This window comes from Sprattus sprattus (genome assembly GCF_963457725.1).
Source record: "Sprattus sprattus genome assembly, chromosome: 2".
Taxonomy (NCBI): domain Eukaryota; kingdom Metazoa; phylum Chordata; class Actinopteri; order Clupeiformes; family Clupeidae; genus Sprattus; species Sprattus sprattus.
This window is the reverse complement of record NC_137921.1, coordinates 39100257-39115653: the sequence shown is the minus strand read 5'-3', so window position 1 is coordinate 39115653 and position 15397 is coordinate 39100257. Positions and strand designations below refer to the sequence as shown.

The 15397-nt window shown below is 41.9% G+C and overlaps 2 protein-coding genes across 2 annotated transcripts in view; one reads left to right on the top strand and one right to left on the bottom strand.

The window, feature by feature from the left end:
• Positions 1-8356, top strand: part of igfbp3 (insulin-like growth factor binding protein 3) — a 14299-nt gene extending 5943 nt beyond the window's left edge. Inside the window, exon 4 of the mRNA XM_080832634.1 lies at positions 5267-8356. Within this exon, the coding sequence (XP_080688760.1) occupies positions 5267-5392 (126 nt within the window). The 3' untranslated portion in view covers positions 5393-8356. The remainder of the gene's footprint in view (positions 1-5266) is intronic.
• Positions 8357-10721: 2365 nt separating this feature from the next.
• igfbp1a (insulin-like growth factor binding protein 1a) lies at positions 10722-12816 on the bottom strand (the record flags this gene model as incomplete). Its single annotated transcript, XM_080832639.1, has 4 exons — positions 10722-11063; positions 11522-11650; positions 12145-12299; positions 12444-12816. 4 exons carry the CDS (start codon positions 12814-12816, stop codon positions 10938-10940), a joined length of 783 nt encoding a protein of 260 aa, XP_080688765.1. The 3' UTR covers positions 10722-10937.
• Positions 12817-15397: the final 2581 nt, after the last annotated feature.

The window sequence follows — 15397 nt, the reverse complement described above, 5'->3', positions numbered from 1 at the left end:
TCAAGTGTGTGTTTGTGTGTGTGTAGGCTGCATGTTTGTGTTATTGTGTGTTTAGCCTTTTTATGAGTTTGTGTGTGTGTGTGTGTGGTGTGTTTGTGTGTGTATGTGTATTTACCCTGTGGCTGCTTTTAATGTCCTTCCGCTTTCCCACTACCTATAAGGGCATCATTATAGAGAGGACTGAGACTCACTGTTACACACACACACTCGTGCGAGCACACACACACACACACACACACACACACACACACACACACACACACACACACACACACACACACACACACACACACACACACACACACACACACACATACATACACACACACACACACACACACACACACACTGTTGATTGTATACACAACACAATCTTTCTGTCTCTAATATTTGCACATGCACATGCAGACTCACACACACGCACACTGAAACACTCACCTCATCATTCAGCTATTTGCTAAACCTTGTTCTACAGATGGACCAATTGGAATAGCCCAAAATAGCTGAAGGGCAAGAAGAACAGAGAAAAGAAGAGAAGAAGGGTGTAGAAAGGAGAAGAGAAGAGAAGAGAAGAGAAGAAGGGTGTAGAAAGGAGAAGAGAAGAGATGAGAAGAAATGTGCTGAAAGGAGAAGAGAGAAATGTTGAGTTTAGAGGGCATGAGAAAGAACAGACAAGGGAAGAAGACTAGAGAAGAGAAGAAATGTGCAGAAAGGAGAAGAGAGAAATGTTGAGTTTAGAGGGCATGAGAAAGAACAGGCAAGGGAAGAAGACTAGAGAAGAGAAAAAGTGTGCAGAAAGGAGAAGAGAGTTGAGTTGAGTTAGAATTTAGAGGGAATGAGAAAGAACAGAGCTTGGACAGGGAAGCACTTTTTAGTTTTCAAGTTCAGAGCAGCGGTTTTAGTTGTACATGTTTAGCTTTTGTAATGGCTACTTTCACACAGGCCAGGCACATGCTGACAGTCACTGTGGAAGAATTCCTGGAAAGAAACTTTGCCTGGCAAAAGCTTTAAAGATTCCCCTCCCTCCATGTCCCTCTCTTCCTTTCTCTCTCTCTCTCTCTCTCTTATCTTTTTTCGCTCTTTTAACTTCTATGTAGCCCTCTCTGAAGCCAAGTTTACACGGAGCCTAGATTCACTGAATCGGGTTCATTTTTCACACGAATCGAATCTTTTAATTGCGTAAGGACGGAGCCTGGTAACGAGAGATTTGCGTAAAGACAAACCCATCCGATTGAGAACAGCCAGTAGACAAGCTACAATTAGCAACGTTTAGCCTAACCGCATAGCCTTCATCCCATTTCCCATGAGGCTTTGCTCCGACCATTCTACATTAATTTATGAACAAAAAAGCAAATTAAATCGATTTACCGTCGAGTGGCAACATTGTGTTTCGCCAATTCCTTGCTTGACGGCGAGAGAGCACGAAACATATACCATTAAACAACAGTGTCTAAAATACACGCTGTCTGAAGTGATTACTCGTAAATGTATAGGATTTGACGGACGTCAGTAACGTTGCATTAGTGTTGTTTTTGTGCGTTATCATTGGAGTGGATATGCTTTTCTGTGGACCGCTACCAACTCAGGAATGATTGGTGCTATTTATGTTGATAATAGATTGCGGCCACAGATTTAATTCATTATTTAAATTATTTTAATCATTATATTGACCTATTTGAACCTATTTGTTTGCATGTCTGAAGCATCACTTTTTATATATACAGTACTGTGCAAAAGTTTTAGGCAGGTGTGAAAAAATGCTATGAACTAAGAATGCTTTGAAAAATGTATGTAATGTATGTAAATGTTTTTTTTTATCCATTTACATGGTAAGACTGAGCACAGCAACAAGACACAACGTAGTTATACTGCATCAGCAGGGTCTCTCCCAGACAAAGATTTCAAAGCAGACAGGGGTTTCAAAATGTGCAGTTCCAGCTCTTTTGAAGAAGACGTTGAGGATCGTAGACGCAGTGGTCAGCCAAGGAAACTTAATGCAGCTGATGAAAAACACATCAAGCTTATTTACCTTCGAAATCGAAAGATTTCAAGCAGTGGCATCAGCTCAGAACTGGAAGAAACCAGTGGTACCCAGGTACAGACATTTACTGTCCGGGGAAGTCTGGCCAGAAGTGGTCTTCATGGAAGAGTTGCAGCCAAAAAGCTCTACCCCGACAAGGAAACAAGGCCAAGTGACTGAACTAAGCACGAAAACATAGAAACTGGGGTGCAGAAACATGGCAGAAGGTGCTCTGGACTGATGAGTCAAAATTAGAAATATTTGGCTGTAGAAGAAGGCAGTTTGTTCGCCGAAGGGCTGGAGAGAGGTACAATAATGAGAGTCTGCAGGCAACAGTGAAGCATGGTTGAGGTTCCTTTCCAGTTTGGGGCTGCATTTCTGCAAGTGGAGTTGGAGATTTGGTCAGGATGAATGGTGTCCTCAATGCTGAGAAATACAGGCAGATACTAATCCATCATGCAATACCATCAGGGAGGCGTATGATTGGCACCAAATGTATTCTGCAGCAGGAACATAACCCCAAACATACAGCCAATGTCATTAACAACTATCTTCAGCTTAAAGAAGAACAGAAAGTCCTGCAAATGATGGTATGACCCCCACAGAGCCCTGATCTCTACATCATCGAGTCTGTCTGGGTTTACATGAAGAGACAGAAGAATTTTAGGAAGCCTACATCCACAGAAGATCTGTGGTTAGTTCTCCAAGATGCTAGAACAATTTACCAGCCGAGTTCCTTCAAAAACTGTGCGCAAGTGTATCTGGAAGAATTGATGCTATTTTGAAGGCAAAGGCTGGTCACACCAAATATTGATTTAATTTAGAATTTTCTTCTGTTCCTTCACTGCATTTTGTTAATTTATGAAGAATTGATGAAAATAAACTGTTAAAACTTCCATTTTTGAAAGCATTCTTAGTTTACAGCATTTTTTCACACCTGCCTAAAACTTTTGCACAGTACTGTATATATATATATATATATATATATATATATTTATTGAATGAAGGGCACATTAGGGTTATACAGACAATTAAATTACAAAGGTAATAGAGTTATCCTTCAAGTTTTCTGAGATTTTACAACAACATAAACAACATAAACAACAAAAGCCAAAAATCCCCAACCTCCCATCAGCCCCCCCCCCCCCCCCCCCCCTCCAACCCACAACCCTAATAAAAAGAAAATAAATAATAATAAAAAAGGAAAGTATATATATATATAACATTAAGTAATACAAAGAAAAGAAATAAAGGCCAGCATATGGGGAAAATAAAATCTTGACAGACAATATTATGCACAAGACTTGTTTAGGAAAAGAAAAGTTGTGGACTCAAGTGCTAGAAGGTGCTTGTTGGGACTGGTTTTTCTCGCTGGCGGCTGCCCACTTGTCCAGCAGAGGTTGCCATGTTTTTTGGAAGTGTCTATGTTTGTTGTTAATTGTATAGCGGAGTCTTTCCATATGCAATACATTGCCCAACTCTCTAAGCCACTGTTGGAATAGGGGGCCAGCGTCTGACTTCCACTGTTGCAAAATGAGGCGCCTGCCCAGCAGAGTACAGAGGGAAATGGCTTGCCCTTCATAGCTTGTAATGTTGGGATCATACACCACTGAACCAAAGATGGCAAGGAGTGGGTCTGGTGTAATAGTTTTTCGGAAGGCCTTTGAAATGTAGTCAAATATAAGAGACCAGAAGGATGTTAGCTTAGAACAAGACCAAAACTGATGAGTTAGAGTACCAGTATGTTGTTTACATTTATCGCATAAAGGAGAAATGTTGGGGTAAATGCCATGGAGCCTGGCTTTGGAGAAATGCAGTCTGTGGACTACCTTAAATTGAATTAGGGAATGCCTGGAGTTACTGTAATAGAGCTACTGTGGATTCTATCCGTAATTCCCTCCCAAGCGGTTGAAATTTCCATGTTAAGTTCCTGCTCCCAATAGTTTTTAAACTTGTCAGTGGGCACTACTTCATGGCCCCTTAGCATATCATATAGAATGGAAACTGTGCACCTGTGAAGCATCACTTATTTTAATTAGGCCTAGCTGAGTGGTCTTGTTTGCATGTTCCATCACTTGTTTTGATTACATGCTATCTTTTGGGTCCTGACTTGCTTGCTGTGCACAAATAGGCCTAGGCCTACTGCAATTCAGTTCTCTGTGTGTATTTATGTTGTTTTCGGGTGCACATACAATTTTGATGCAATAGCTAGAGTTAGATTTTCTTTTATTTATTTCTAGGCTTCCACCTGTGGCAGGTACTGATGTTGCTTTTTCTCACACATAACAATCGCTTATTAATTAGAATTAATGGATTATAGATTCAATAAGCCTAATGGAATATAGATTCGCTAAAATAAGCGGGGTGTCTGTTGGGCCCCGACCTGTTACAAATACAAAAAGTTGGGCCTCGGAGTCAAAGAGGTTGGGAACCCCTGGTCTAAATGATAGGGCTATCTGTATTAGTTTCAGCTCGGACACAGACAAACTCGACTCCGTGTAAACTAGGCTTGAGAAAGAGACCTGATGTTTTATTGTTCATGACTCTCTTGCGTCTTGAATGTTTTTTTGCCAGTTCTTTCAGGATTCATAAACCAAGCCTTTCTCCTCTTCCTTCCTATTCTTCTAGTGTCTCCCTTTCTCTTCTGGAAAGGAAACTGTAGAGAAGCGAATGACCCAAAGAAAAAGCTTATATAACTGTGTGTGTGTGTGGGGGGGGCGTACGTGCGTGCGTGCGTGCGTGCGTGCGTGTGTGTGTGCATCTAAGGTTGTGTTTGTGTATGTGTGCGCGTCAGTGGGTGTTTTTTTTTTTTTTTTACCAGTGTAGGATAATTGTCCCCAGATGCATTTAAGTTTGTGCCAGTTGCCTAAAATAGCCCCCAGTCCTATTAAACTTTCATGTGTGTGTGTCTGAGTGTTTTTTTTGTGTGTGTGTGTCTGTGTCTGTGTGTGTGTTTAATACACAGAGCAACTCTAAAATGACCCTTTCTCATTGTAAAGAGTTCAGTGTCCGCACATATATGAATGGACAAACACACACAGACACATTGAAGTATTATTTCATGAACATCTCTTTCTCTCTCTCAATCTATCTTCCTTGCCTGGCAGTTCAGCTTACATCTTTTTAATTAAAAACGGATTTATTTACAACTGACCACTTGCTCTTTCTCCCTCTGCCCTGTCTTTCTTCCAATCTGCCCCCTTCAATCAACCTGCCTCCCCTTTCTGTTCATCACTTCCTCTGCAGTGTCGTCCTTCAAAGGGTCGCAGGAGAGGCTACTGCTGGTGTGTGGACAAGTATGGCCAGCGATTGCCTGGATATGATGGCAGAGACCAGGGATCCTCACATTGCTACAACCTGGAAAAGAAGTAAAAATGTGGCAAGACAATGTGGGAGAGAGAGGAGGGGAGAGGGATAGAAGTGTTCTTTTGTAGAGTCGGGCAAGATAAACACACACTTTTAGATGTAGTGTGTTTGTGTGTGTGCGTGTACATGTTTTGTGTGTTTGTGTGTGCATGTGTGTACTTGTGTGTGTCCTTTGGGGTTGGATCATGCATAGCTCCTTTACAGGTTAACAGTCCCATGGTGCTAAGCTTTTCCCATGGTGCACTGGTGCTGATATATATCGGTGAGCTCCTTAGAGCCAGTTGTTGTTGGTGATGTCACGCCGGTCTTTGACTGGTTAGTTTGAAGGAGCTCTCGCCCTCTAAATTGTCTGCCACTTCAGCTCTCCTCCAATCAGGTTACGTATTTTCTGATTGTCCTCTGTCGTCGCGATCGTCGTTGTTGCGGCAGCCCGTCCCCCTGTAATGAGCATGCTCCATCTGAGCAGATGCACTAAATGCACTTTTCACGCTGTCAAAGATGGCTTCTGTCACAAAACCGTGAAGCTGTCCACGGTAGCCCGCCACACTCCAGGAACTAAAAGGGTTAACATACAAAATGTTCTCTAGAACCTTCACCAGTGACAAATAGCTTTGTTTTTTATTTATTTTATTTATTTATTCTTCACAGGATGGTGATTGAAGTCTTCCACTTCAATAGGGTTGTTGTCGTCAAAGAAACTTTGAGAACTGACTAATAACTATCATTTGTAGTTTCATGTACAGCATAGAACCCTTTTTTGGAACTTAATGGCTGTCAGCTATATACCAGTTTTCAACTATGAAATACTGTTGTCAGATCCAAAATCCCTTTTGCTGAGATAAGTTATTTATGTGGAAAAGGTTTTGTGAAAGATGTGATGTTTTTGGAAAACAAATGAAGAACTCTGAAGGGTTCTAGATGTCACCTTTTTTCTAAGAGTGGTGGTAGACGTAGAAAAAAAAAAACCTGTAAGCCGCATTAAGTTGAGTGAAGCTTTTAGTCAGAAAGGACAGCATCATCCAGAACACTCCTCAGCAGACAACATGGAGGTCATGTAATTTATTTTGCAACAATGAAACCAGCGTCTTAAGCATGTTAAGGACATTGACCAATGTATTTTACCTAAAGAGAGAGTTTCTTGTCCCAAACATGGCAGTTCTATACAAGTACAATAATCTGATAAAAAAAGAAAATTATCTTGCCATATTCAACATAGGGACTTGCAATACAAGTTGCTGGCTCTGTATTTTCAAAGGAAGCTATGTCACATTGGGTGTATTTCTTATCTGGGCCATCTGAAGCCTTCTGATGCTCAGTCCAGTGGCAAGCTGAATGAACGAGAATTGAATGGGGTATTAGAGAAAGAAAAAGACGCCTCTGTCCTGACAAAAAGAGCCACCTGATAAACCAGAGTGCCAGAGCATCCATGGCTTCATAAAAAAAGATCAGTCCTGATGTGATACGTTTGCCATCTGAGGCTAGACACTCTAAGTAGTGGGACATGTGCTCTTAATGGGAATGGAGGAATAGCCACTTCATGGCTATGCACACTCTGCTTGCCTTAACAAGACCAGAGGGGTCTTTTGCCTTTAATTGTGCTGATGCTGGAATTAGAGTTTGAAGTAGACTGGCCAAAAAACACCACATCACTCCGTGCCTAATGGCTTTCAGTCGTGCATATGCACACACACACACATACATACAAGTACAGATGCGCATACACACATGCACAAGAAAATTCGCACCCCTTTGCCCTTGAATCCTTCATGGGACATGTGGACGTCAGGCCCTATCTTTTATTAGTGCTCTACACCTGATTCCCTGATTGAAGACTTGAAAATGGAGGGAACCAATGAGAACGCTGCCCAGTAGCTCAGGAGCATACAGTTGCCAACCTGCAATCACCAACCCTAACCTCCCCCCCACACTAAAAACAAACAAGCAAGCATAAAGCAGACTTTAGAAAAAATCTCTGGTGCTGACATTTTCTTAGTTTGGTTGGTTTTGGGGGGAAATCCTCTGAAAAAAAAAGTGTCTGATCATTGGCCCTCCAATATCTGTGAGTTTGTCCTTTTTAAAGTGAATACATATATATTTTCTTCCAGAGAAGATGCGCGTACATTGCTTCAGGAGACAGACAAGTTATTTATGTCAGAAAAGTATATAAGCTGATCCAAACTTCACATTTTTTTTCTTAAATAAATATATATTCAATGGCATGTTTGTTGCACAGCTGCATTCAGTAGCTTAAGGTCAGTGTATTTTTGGGGGACTATAATCACTAAAGAATGTCTTTGAAATATTTTTTATTTATCAACATTGAGCATAGTCTTTCAGTTTTTTAATGGACATCTGATCTTGGAACAGCTGTGTGGTTATGCATCATCAAGCTGCTTCCTCTTTTAGCTAAAGCTAAGTTATGTGCTTTATGGTGCTACCTTTAGTTAAATCATGCAGCGCTAAAGCTTCATCAAAGTGAAGGCATTTGCTGAACCTAATCTTAGCTGGTCAGAAATTGATTCACAGAATAAGCTAATCTGAAGCTATGGAAATGTAGAATAAATGTAGCTGAGCTCTGAAGACTTGCGGGCGCTAAATTTAGCTAACATGTCTTCATTACAACTTCTCTTGTACAAAGTGCTTTACTTGTACTTTACTTGATTAAGAATATACTGAGGTAGGCTGAAATAATCTGTGCTTAAAACTAACTTTAGGTGCATGTGAAAATAAAATAAAAAAAAGAGGAAAAACATCAGCATGGCCAAAGCTGTGCTCAGATGTTAGCGCTCGCTAGAGCAAAAATGTACGCTAAACTAAGCTTACTGAAGCTGCCCTAGCCCACGTCTCTCTATTGTGCAATGCCAGGATCTGTTCAGTCACGGGTAATGGTGTGTTCTTTTGTTTTGTCATCATTTGAAAGATTTTAATTCTATGAAAGCTTTTCATGTTACTAAAGTAGAAATTACACATGCTGTTTTCTTTGAAAGAAGAAATGTACTTGTTGAAATATAATTTGTATTTAATGTCTTTTTTTTAATAAATAAAAACAGACTATTTTAATTTATGTATGAGTTTGAGTGTTTTTTTTTAAACGATGCATGCCATGTTGCCTGATGTAACATTCATCGGACTGGAGGATATGTGTTGAGAAGATAACAGAATACATTTTTATATCGTAAGAGAAAACCGTTAAATGAATCAAAAACCCATTTGTGTACAATATAGAGATGGTGAAACAGTAAACAGTAACTCCAAATAAAATCTTGTATCAGTATTAGAACTTATGATTTAGATTGGTCCAGACTGGTAATTTAATTAAGCAATAAGCCCCAAGAGGCCGTGCTTTGCGCTGATTTTAGAACAGGTAAGGGGAGTTGTTAGGCACGACGCGAAGCTTTCCTAAATTATCTATTAATCATTTAAAAACACACATTTAGCAGACTGATTATCTTAAAATTCAAATGCTATTGCTATGCTGTATGAGATCATAATGAGCTGGTAATAATTCATTAATTATGGTACTAAAAAGGATGGGAGCATGCAGCATATTCGTGTGTGTGCATGTGTGTTTGTGTGTTTGTGTGTGTGTGTGTGTGTGTGTGTGTGTGTGTGTGTGTGTGCGTGCTGGAGTGGAGTGGATTTGGAATTCCAGTGCCCAACCAGTGCAAATACCGTGTGGGTGGAACACACTGGTGAGAGTGGAGCCCAGCCCCCTCAAATACCATGCTAAAGTTAGCCTGGGACTCCATCTCTGAAATTACCACGATAAGAACACACACACACACACACACACACACACGCACACTGCCTAAATATACCCTTTTAAATAGGCCAGGGCATAATACAAATTTAAAATGCATTGTATGTATGTGTGTATGCATGTTTGTATCTATGCATGCATGTATTTTTGTATTTATGTATGTGGCATACGTATTAATATTACTATATTAAATGTTTGTGCTATGTGTGATGCGAGGGGCTTTAATATCTACCTGTACTATTCACAGCACGTTAAATTACAATCTTAGGGGTTAGGGTTATTTTTCCTGGGGTTATATGAAGTAGACTTAGGGTTAGGGTAAGTGGTAAGGTTTGAGTCTTCATCGATAAAATGAAAGCAATCCTTGTCTGACTACTCTGCCTGTCCCAATGGCTTCTCATTTACTTGGTCAAGTTTCTCACCTGATTGCAGATCAGGTACACATACATTCATTCCAGTGACACAAAGCTGTTTTGACTCTACTCTTTCATGAAAGTGAGCACTAAATTTGAATGTAATGTGACGGATTTGTGTGTGTGTGTGTGTCCACCCCTGTCTGTGCTTGAGAGAGCATGTTCAAGCAAGACCCTGTGATGTGAAATACATGAAAAGGCTCAATTACTTTCCTCCAAGAAAAAGCCTACCAGCCTCAAGTTCTCTAAACCAGTTTTATGAGAGAGGGGTCACGTGCAAGTATCATTAATATCCTGCTTAATTCCCCACAATAGTTAATGTTAAGGCTCCCGTTAAAAAACAAAAAAAAACATTTAGCTCAAGACTGTTATCTGATTAAATATTTTATTAAATATATAGATATGTATATGCCAAAAGAAATTACAAAATAGTATACAGTATACACATGAATGAACAGTCCTTTGGAATTCAAGAAACTGACATTAAGATAGACTTGCACTTTAACCAAATGAACAATACATTCAAAACTAAACACACATTCTTTTCTTCTATGCATACACACAGAGAAACAGACACACAAACAATCACACATATCACATGCATATCTGATACTATGAGGTAGTTCAAACATTCAACCCTGACCCAGGATCTGGGAGTTAGTGTGATGTCACCCCCAGACTCCTGCCTTTACCCACAATGCAGCTGTTCTCAGGTCAGTTATGCCCTCTCCTCTTTAAGGTGAAGGCAACCAGAGTAGGAGTACTGTGCTGGATAGTTTCCCCCAAACACACATACATATCAGTGCCACAAACCAAATCAGTCAGTGCACAATACAAATCCAGTAAAACAAGTACACAACAGAAACAGCAAAATAACAGTAAACCGCCGCCCAAATGCGACATGCAGTGTATTTGTGTGAGTGTGTGTGAGAGAGGAAGATCAGAGAAGTTTGGTCACAGTGATTCCTCTACCCAATTACACACCTCAAAACATAACAAACAAACATACTATAATAATAATAATAATAATAATAATAATAATAATAATAATAATAATAAAAACAATTACAAAACATAAAATAAAAAATTACAATATGGCAAGAGGTTATAAATATTGACATTATTAGAAATATCCAATATCAATACGAATACACAGGGCTGAAAATAAATAAGATTATATAGTGCATGTTAATACATAGAAATATCATAGTTTTCCCTTCATGGAAAAAAAAAATAGATTTTTCTTTTTTTTTTCAGTGGAACATGTTACCCACAATAACAGCGCATGTACCTGAATTACAGACCCCCATAATGTAGACAATAAATAAGGCTTTTAAAAGAAAGACGTCAGTAGTGATGCATGATAGAAGGGTGTGCATCATTGATTCTGCTCCAGAGGGCACTCGGAATCTTCCGGAAGGTCACTACTCCCAAAAATCCTCTTTCCGGTCCAGGGTGACACACACCAGCACTTCCCCCTCGTACCGTCCAGTGATGACTCGCACTGCAAGGTAACACAGACCAGTCAGATCCCAAACACACAGATACATTAGCCCCTAAACCTCTACATCCTTTTCTTTTTAGAGAGAACACAAACACACACTTTCCTAAAGCACAAATGTACACAAGTCCAAAATTCCAGTTCAGTCATGCCACACCAAAGCAGAGAACGATGAGACTCTAACTGGGTGTGTGTGTGTGTGTGTGTGTGTGTATACGTACGTATGTGTGTGCACGTGTTTCCAATTGTAAAGAGAGATTAAGCTGAACAAACGCCCTATAACTGAGCCTACACAAAAAAGAGCTGCACTCCTGTTCTTTGGCTATCACACAGGAACTGGCAAGAACTGGGCCAAACACACAGAAACAGACACAAACACTGCCAAACACACTTGCATATCCACCCAAATACATACATACACAAACACACAGCTCAGGGTGAAAGCACGTTCAGATGTATACCTGTTTGGCTTTGTAGCGTCCCTGTTTTTCACAGTTGGGAAGATAAAATCGGGTGAGCTTGTCCCCCAACTTCTGCTGGGACTTGGAGATCTTCTCAAGTGCCCTTTGTAATTCCACATGACACGGGCCCTTTAAGGGAGAAAGAAATAAGAATTTTAAAACCATGAAACATTGCAGGCATTTCAAGAGTTGATTTTACTTTCATCTCTTTATTTCTAGAAAGAGGTAACAACAACACCTACACTCGTGTCTCTCATACTTGTGGCGCCGCTATCAACAGCAGCTGCATTATGTATTTCCAAAAGGTGCATGAAGGCCGGCACGTCTGCGGGCTTTTTCTTATGACAGGCTAACTCACGAGCATACCCTCCCGAAGGCATGCGAGCCCCCCCTGCTGGTAACTCGCAGACACGCCCGTAAGCAGTCACGGAGTCGTTTTACCGCTCACCTTTTCTAGTATGTGAAACATCACTATTCTTCAAGGGAGCTGAATTATTACTGAAGGTATTACGGCCGCTGGCCATATAATCTCAAAAGCTGATACAAGACAACGCCTCCTGCGATCATCACACACACAGCCCCACAAACACACACACACACACAGAAGCACAAATCCTTCTCACCTGCTCCACTAGTTTCCTTATAATGGCGTTCACTTTGGCTTTCATACTCTCTTGCGCTTCGGCAGCCACCCGTGGGTCGATAGGCTTTCCGGGGCCGGAAAGGAAAATGGGGTTGCCAGTTTCTGTCACCACTGGCCCGTCAGTCTCACTTGGATCTGAAAAAAGAACAAAAATAAATATATGGAAATACTTCATATTAAGAGAGCTTAATCTGTTTAGAATAATCCGTCGATGCCTTTCAATGATAGGCTACCGTACAATTAACTTCCGATAAACCCGCCTATATGAGGGAAACATACCAGCAGTCTGTGGCGCCTGGCTACGTTCGGTGTTTTCGGTGCAGATGCCCTGTCCTCGGCTGAGCGCATGAAGAGGCCGGCTTTCGCCTGGCTTCGGGAGGCAGCGATACCCAGACCCACAGGGCGCTGTGTAGAAACCGCACGGGTCTCCGGTCTTCAATGCGCACGCCATGCAGCAACCACAGCCCGGTTCGCGGAGAACCTCCTCACAACCGGGATCCACTGCAGGGCACGAGGCCAGTCGCTCCGATGAGCACGGTGCGCAGCGGATCGGCTCCTGTGCCGCTGCAACAGGCGAGCTCCGGACCCCCTGGGACAAGAGCAGCGTGCTCAGAGCTGCCATAACGAAAATCTCTATATTCAACCGACTCATCCCTGTGCTTCGATTTGACCAATATAAAATGAATCAATAAATAGAATCGATATAACGCTTTAAGTAACACCGACGTCCTGTCGTTTCTCTGGTGTTTGCTGTTTTTGGAAGAGATAACTGATCCTCCTACACTCGCGAGCCGGTTTTTATGCAGTGGCTTGCGCTGGCTCGGTGCCTGTAAATGTTTGACGCGCGTGGGCGACATCATGAATGAGTTTTTTTTTCTCGTGCCCTGCCTGAAAGAAGGTGTGGGGATCCCGGGGGCTTCTGATTGGCCCACCTCAATGTCCGGTCAAAGAGCCATGTTTTGAATACAACGCGCAAAACACGTCAATGTTTATTTTGGAACGACTAGTCCAAGTCTTCAGAGGCGTTTGATGTGTTTGTGTGCGTGTGTTTGGGTGAGCGTCCAAACACCATGTTTTAGGGAGGCAGTGTATGTAGTCACATGTAATCTATTTATGGGTCTCCTTTACATATCACCATTGTGTCGCGAGCATACACGAGGAAAGTTTCCATGAAAGTTAGATGCAATGCTTGAAACGTCAGCTGCTCGCAAGCTGCTCGCTAGAGTTAATTAATGATGCCGAAATGTAGGCAATCGGAGGTTCGCACAAAAGCCCGTCTATCTTTGGGACAAAGCAAACAATGTACCTCATTCACACGCCTTTCCCCCGGAGTTACCAATCATACAAAGTCCTAGCGCCCGCCTTTGACGCCAAATTAGAACCAGGCAGTTCTGCCCAGTCCAATTTGGTTTGTCACATCATTACGTCGGACATTGCATACATGTATCCCCCCTCTCTGAGTACAGAAACTTCTTGAGCTGAGTGAGAAAGCGCGGGAGCTGTCGTGGCACCGTGCCCCGACGAACAGTACGTGACCCTACTCACACGCGGATGGAAGCCCCTTTTTTGGAAGAAGACTCCCATTGTGATTACCCATTTCCTGCGGAGTAATTATAGCCCCCAAGTGTGTGTGTGTGTGTGTATGTGTATTGACGTGCGTAAAAGGGGGACAGCGGCGACATGATAATAGAGTCCCGCTTGTTTGGCCTGCTGACCGTGTGAATGTACTTGCCTTTGGAGGCGTTGATAAATATGCCCAAGGGACAGCACAACGTTCAATACGTAGCCTACTGGCCAAGAGATCCCCTGTGATTGACAGAGGGAACACCATTCAACGGACTATTACACTATGCTTCCCGTTCACACATTGTGCAACTGGTTTGATGGCTATAAACAAATCTGACTTCCCCCGTAGCGAGAACATTATCTTTAATCATTTAAAAAAAATAACCCACGTGACTTCCCGACAAACACGATGTTGACATGAGATAATAGCATTCGTGCGTTTCATCAAGCCTGGCCCATATGCAACCGCGTGCCAGGATTGCATCATGTCTGCTTGGGAGATCCCAATGACGTGTTGTCATCAGCCCGTCCAAAACCTTGGTGCGGGGCGGCACTGCAGGCAGATCAGTTCGGGGTTCGTGAATATAGTCTTGGTGAATTATGGTATTAATGCCTGTGTGTCCAATTGCAAATGTGTGTACTGGTGCTGGTGTTTTACATATCAGTGCATTTGATTTGCTTATGTCATTTTTGTCTGATTTCTGCATAAGCACCTCATATATATATTAAAAAATCCACTTTGTCGACATAGGGTAATTCAATTCCTTCTCCACAATGAAGGTTCAGTTCTGATCCCACCACCCTTCCCACACCTAACATTTGCAGGCGTTTCAAGTCAACTAGTCTAGGCTTAAGCCAGAAAGGATTAATATACTGTACATGGTACACTACTGTCTTGCACAATGTCATCCACCAATTTTAGGATTATGTCAATAATGACTTCCTTTAAACCAACATCAGTGGGACTACATCTGATGCAATTATATGAGCAATTGCAGTAGTGCAGTCTTGACATGTAGAGGCACAATGCTTGCGCCTCATGACATAAGAGCATAGGAGGGTACAGACATTTTGTGTCTGTTTTGTCTCAGAGACTTAGAAGGGAACTGCTCATTCAAGTATCCCCGGTTCCAGTTGGCTGAAAGCATGCAGGTCCGATTAGTTCCCGCAATGTCATGTTTTGAGTAGGAGGGCTCGGTTGAGGGTGTGGAGGTGGGGGAGGGTAGTGTCCAGATTCAGTGTGAATGGAAAATGACACGGACAACTAAAGGTCAGGCTTTAGTGTTGAGTTTCAGAGTGTCCATTAGAATCAGAGGAATGGAGGTGTGTTTGGTCTTCAGAGTGCAGGACTGCGTACATATGTACATGTTTGTTTGTGTGTGTGTGTGTGTGTGTGTGTGTGTGGGAAAAGTGGGTCACATATTCTCCCATACATAGTCCTCCATTGTATGTTACTTCCTCTACTCTCTCTTCTTTTTTTTCAAACTCTGTGTGTGCGTGTGTGCGTGTGTGTGTGTGTGTGTGAATTTGCCAGGCGGTAGTTAACTAAACAATGTTTCACTGGGTTTCTTCCTTCTTAGCCGAGAGGGGAGGAAACTTGAAAACACACACACACACGCACACACACACGCAGGCACACACACACCAATAGATTGTGAATCTTCTCT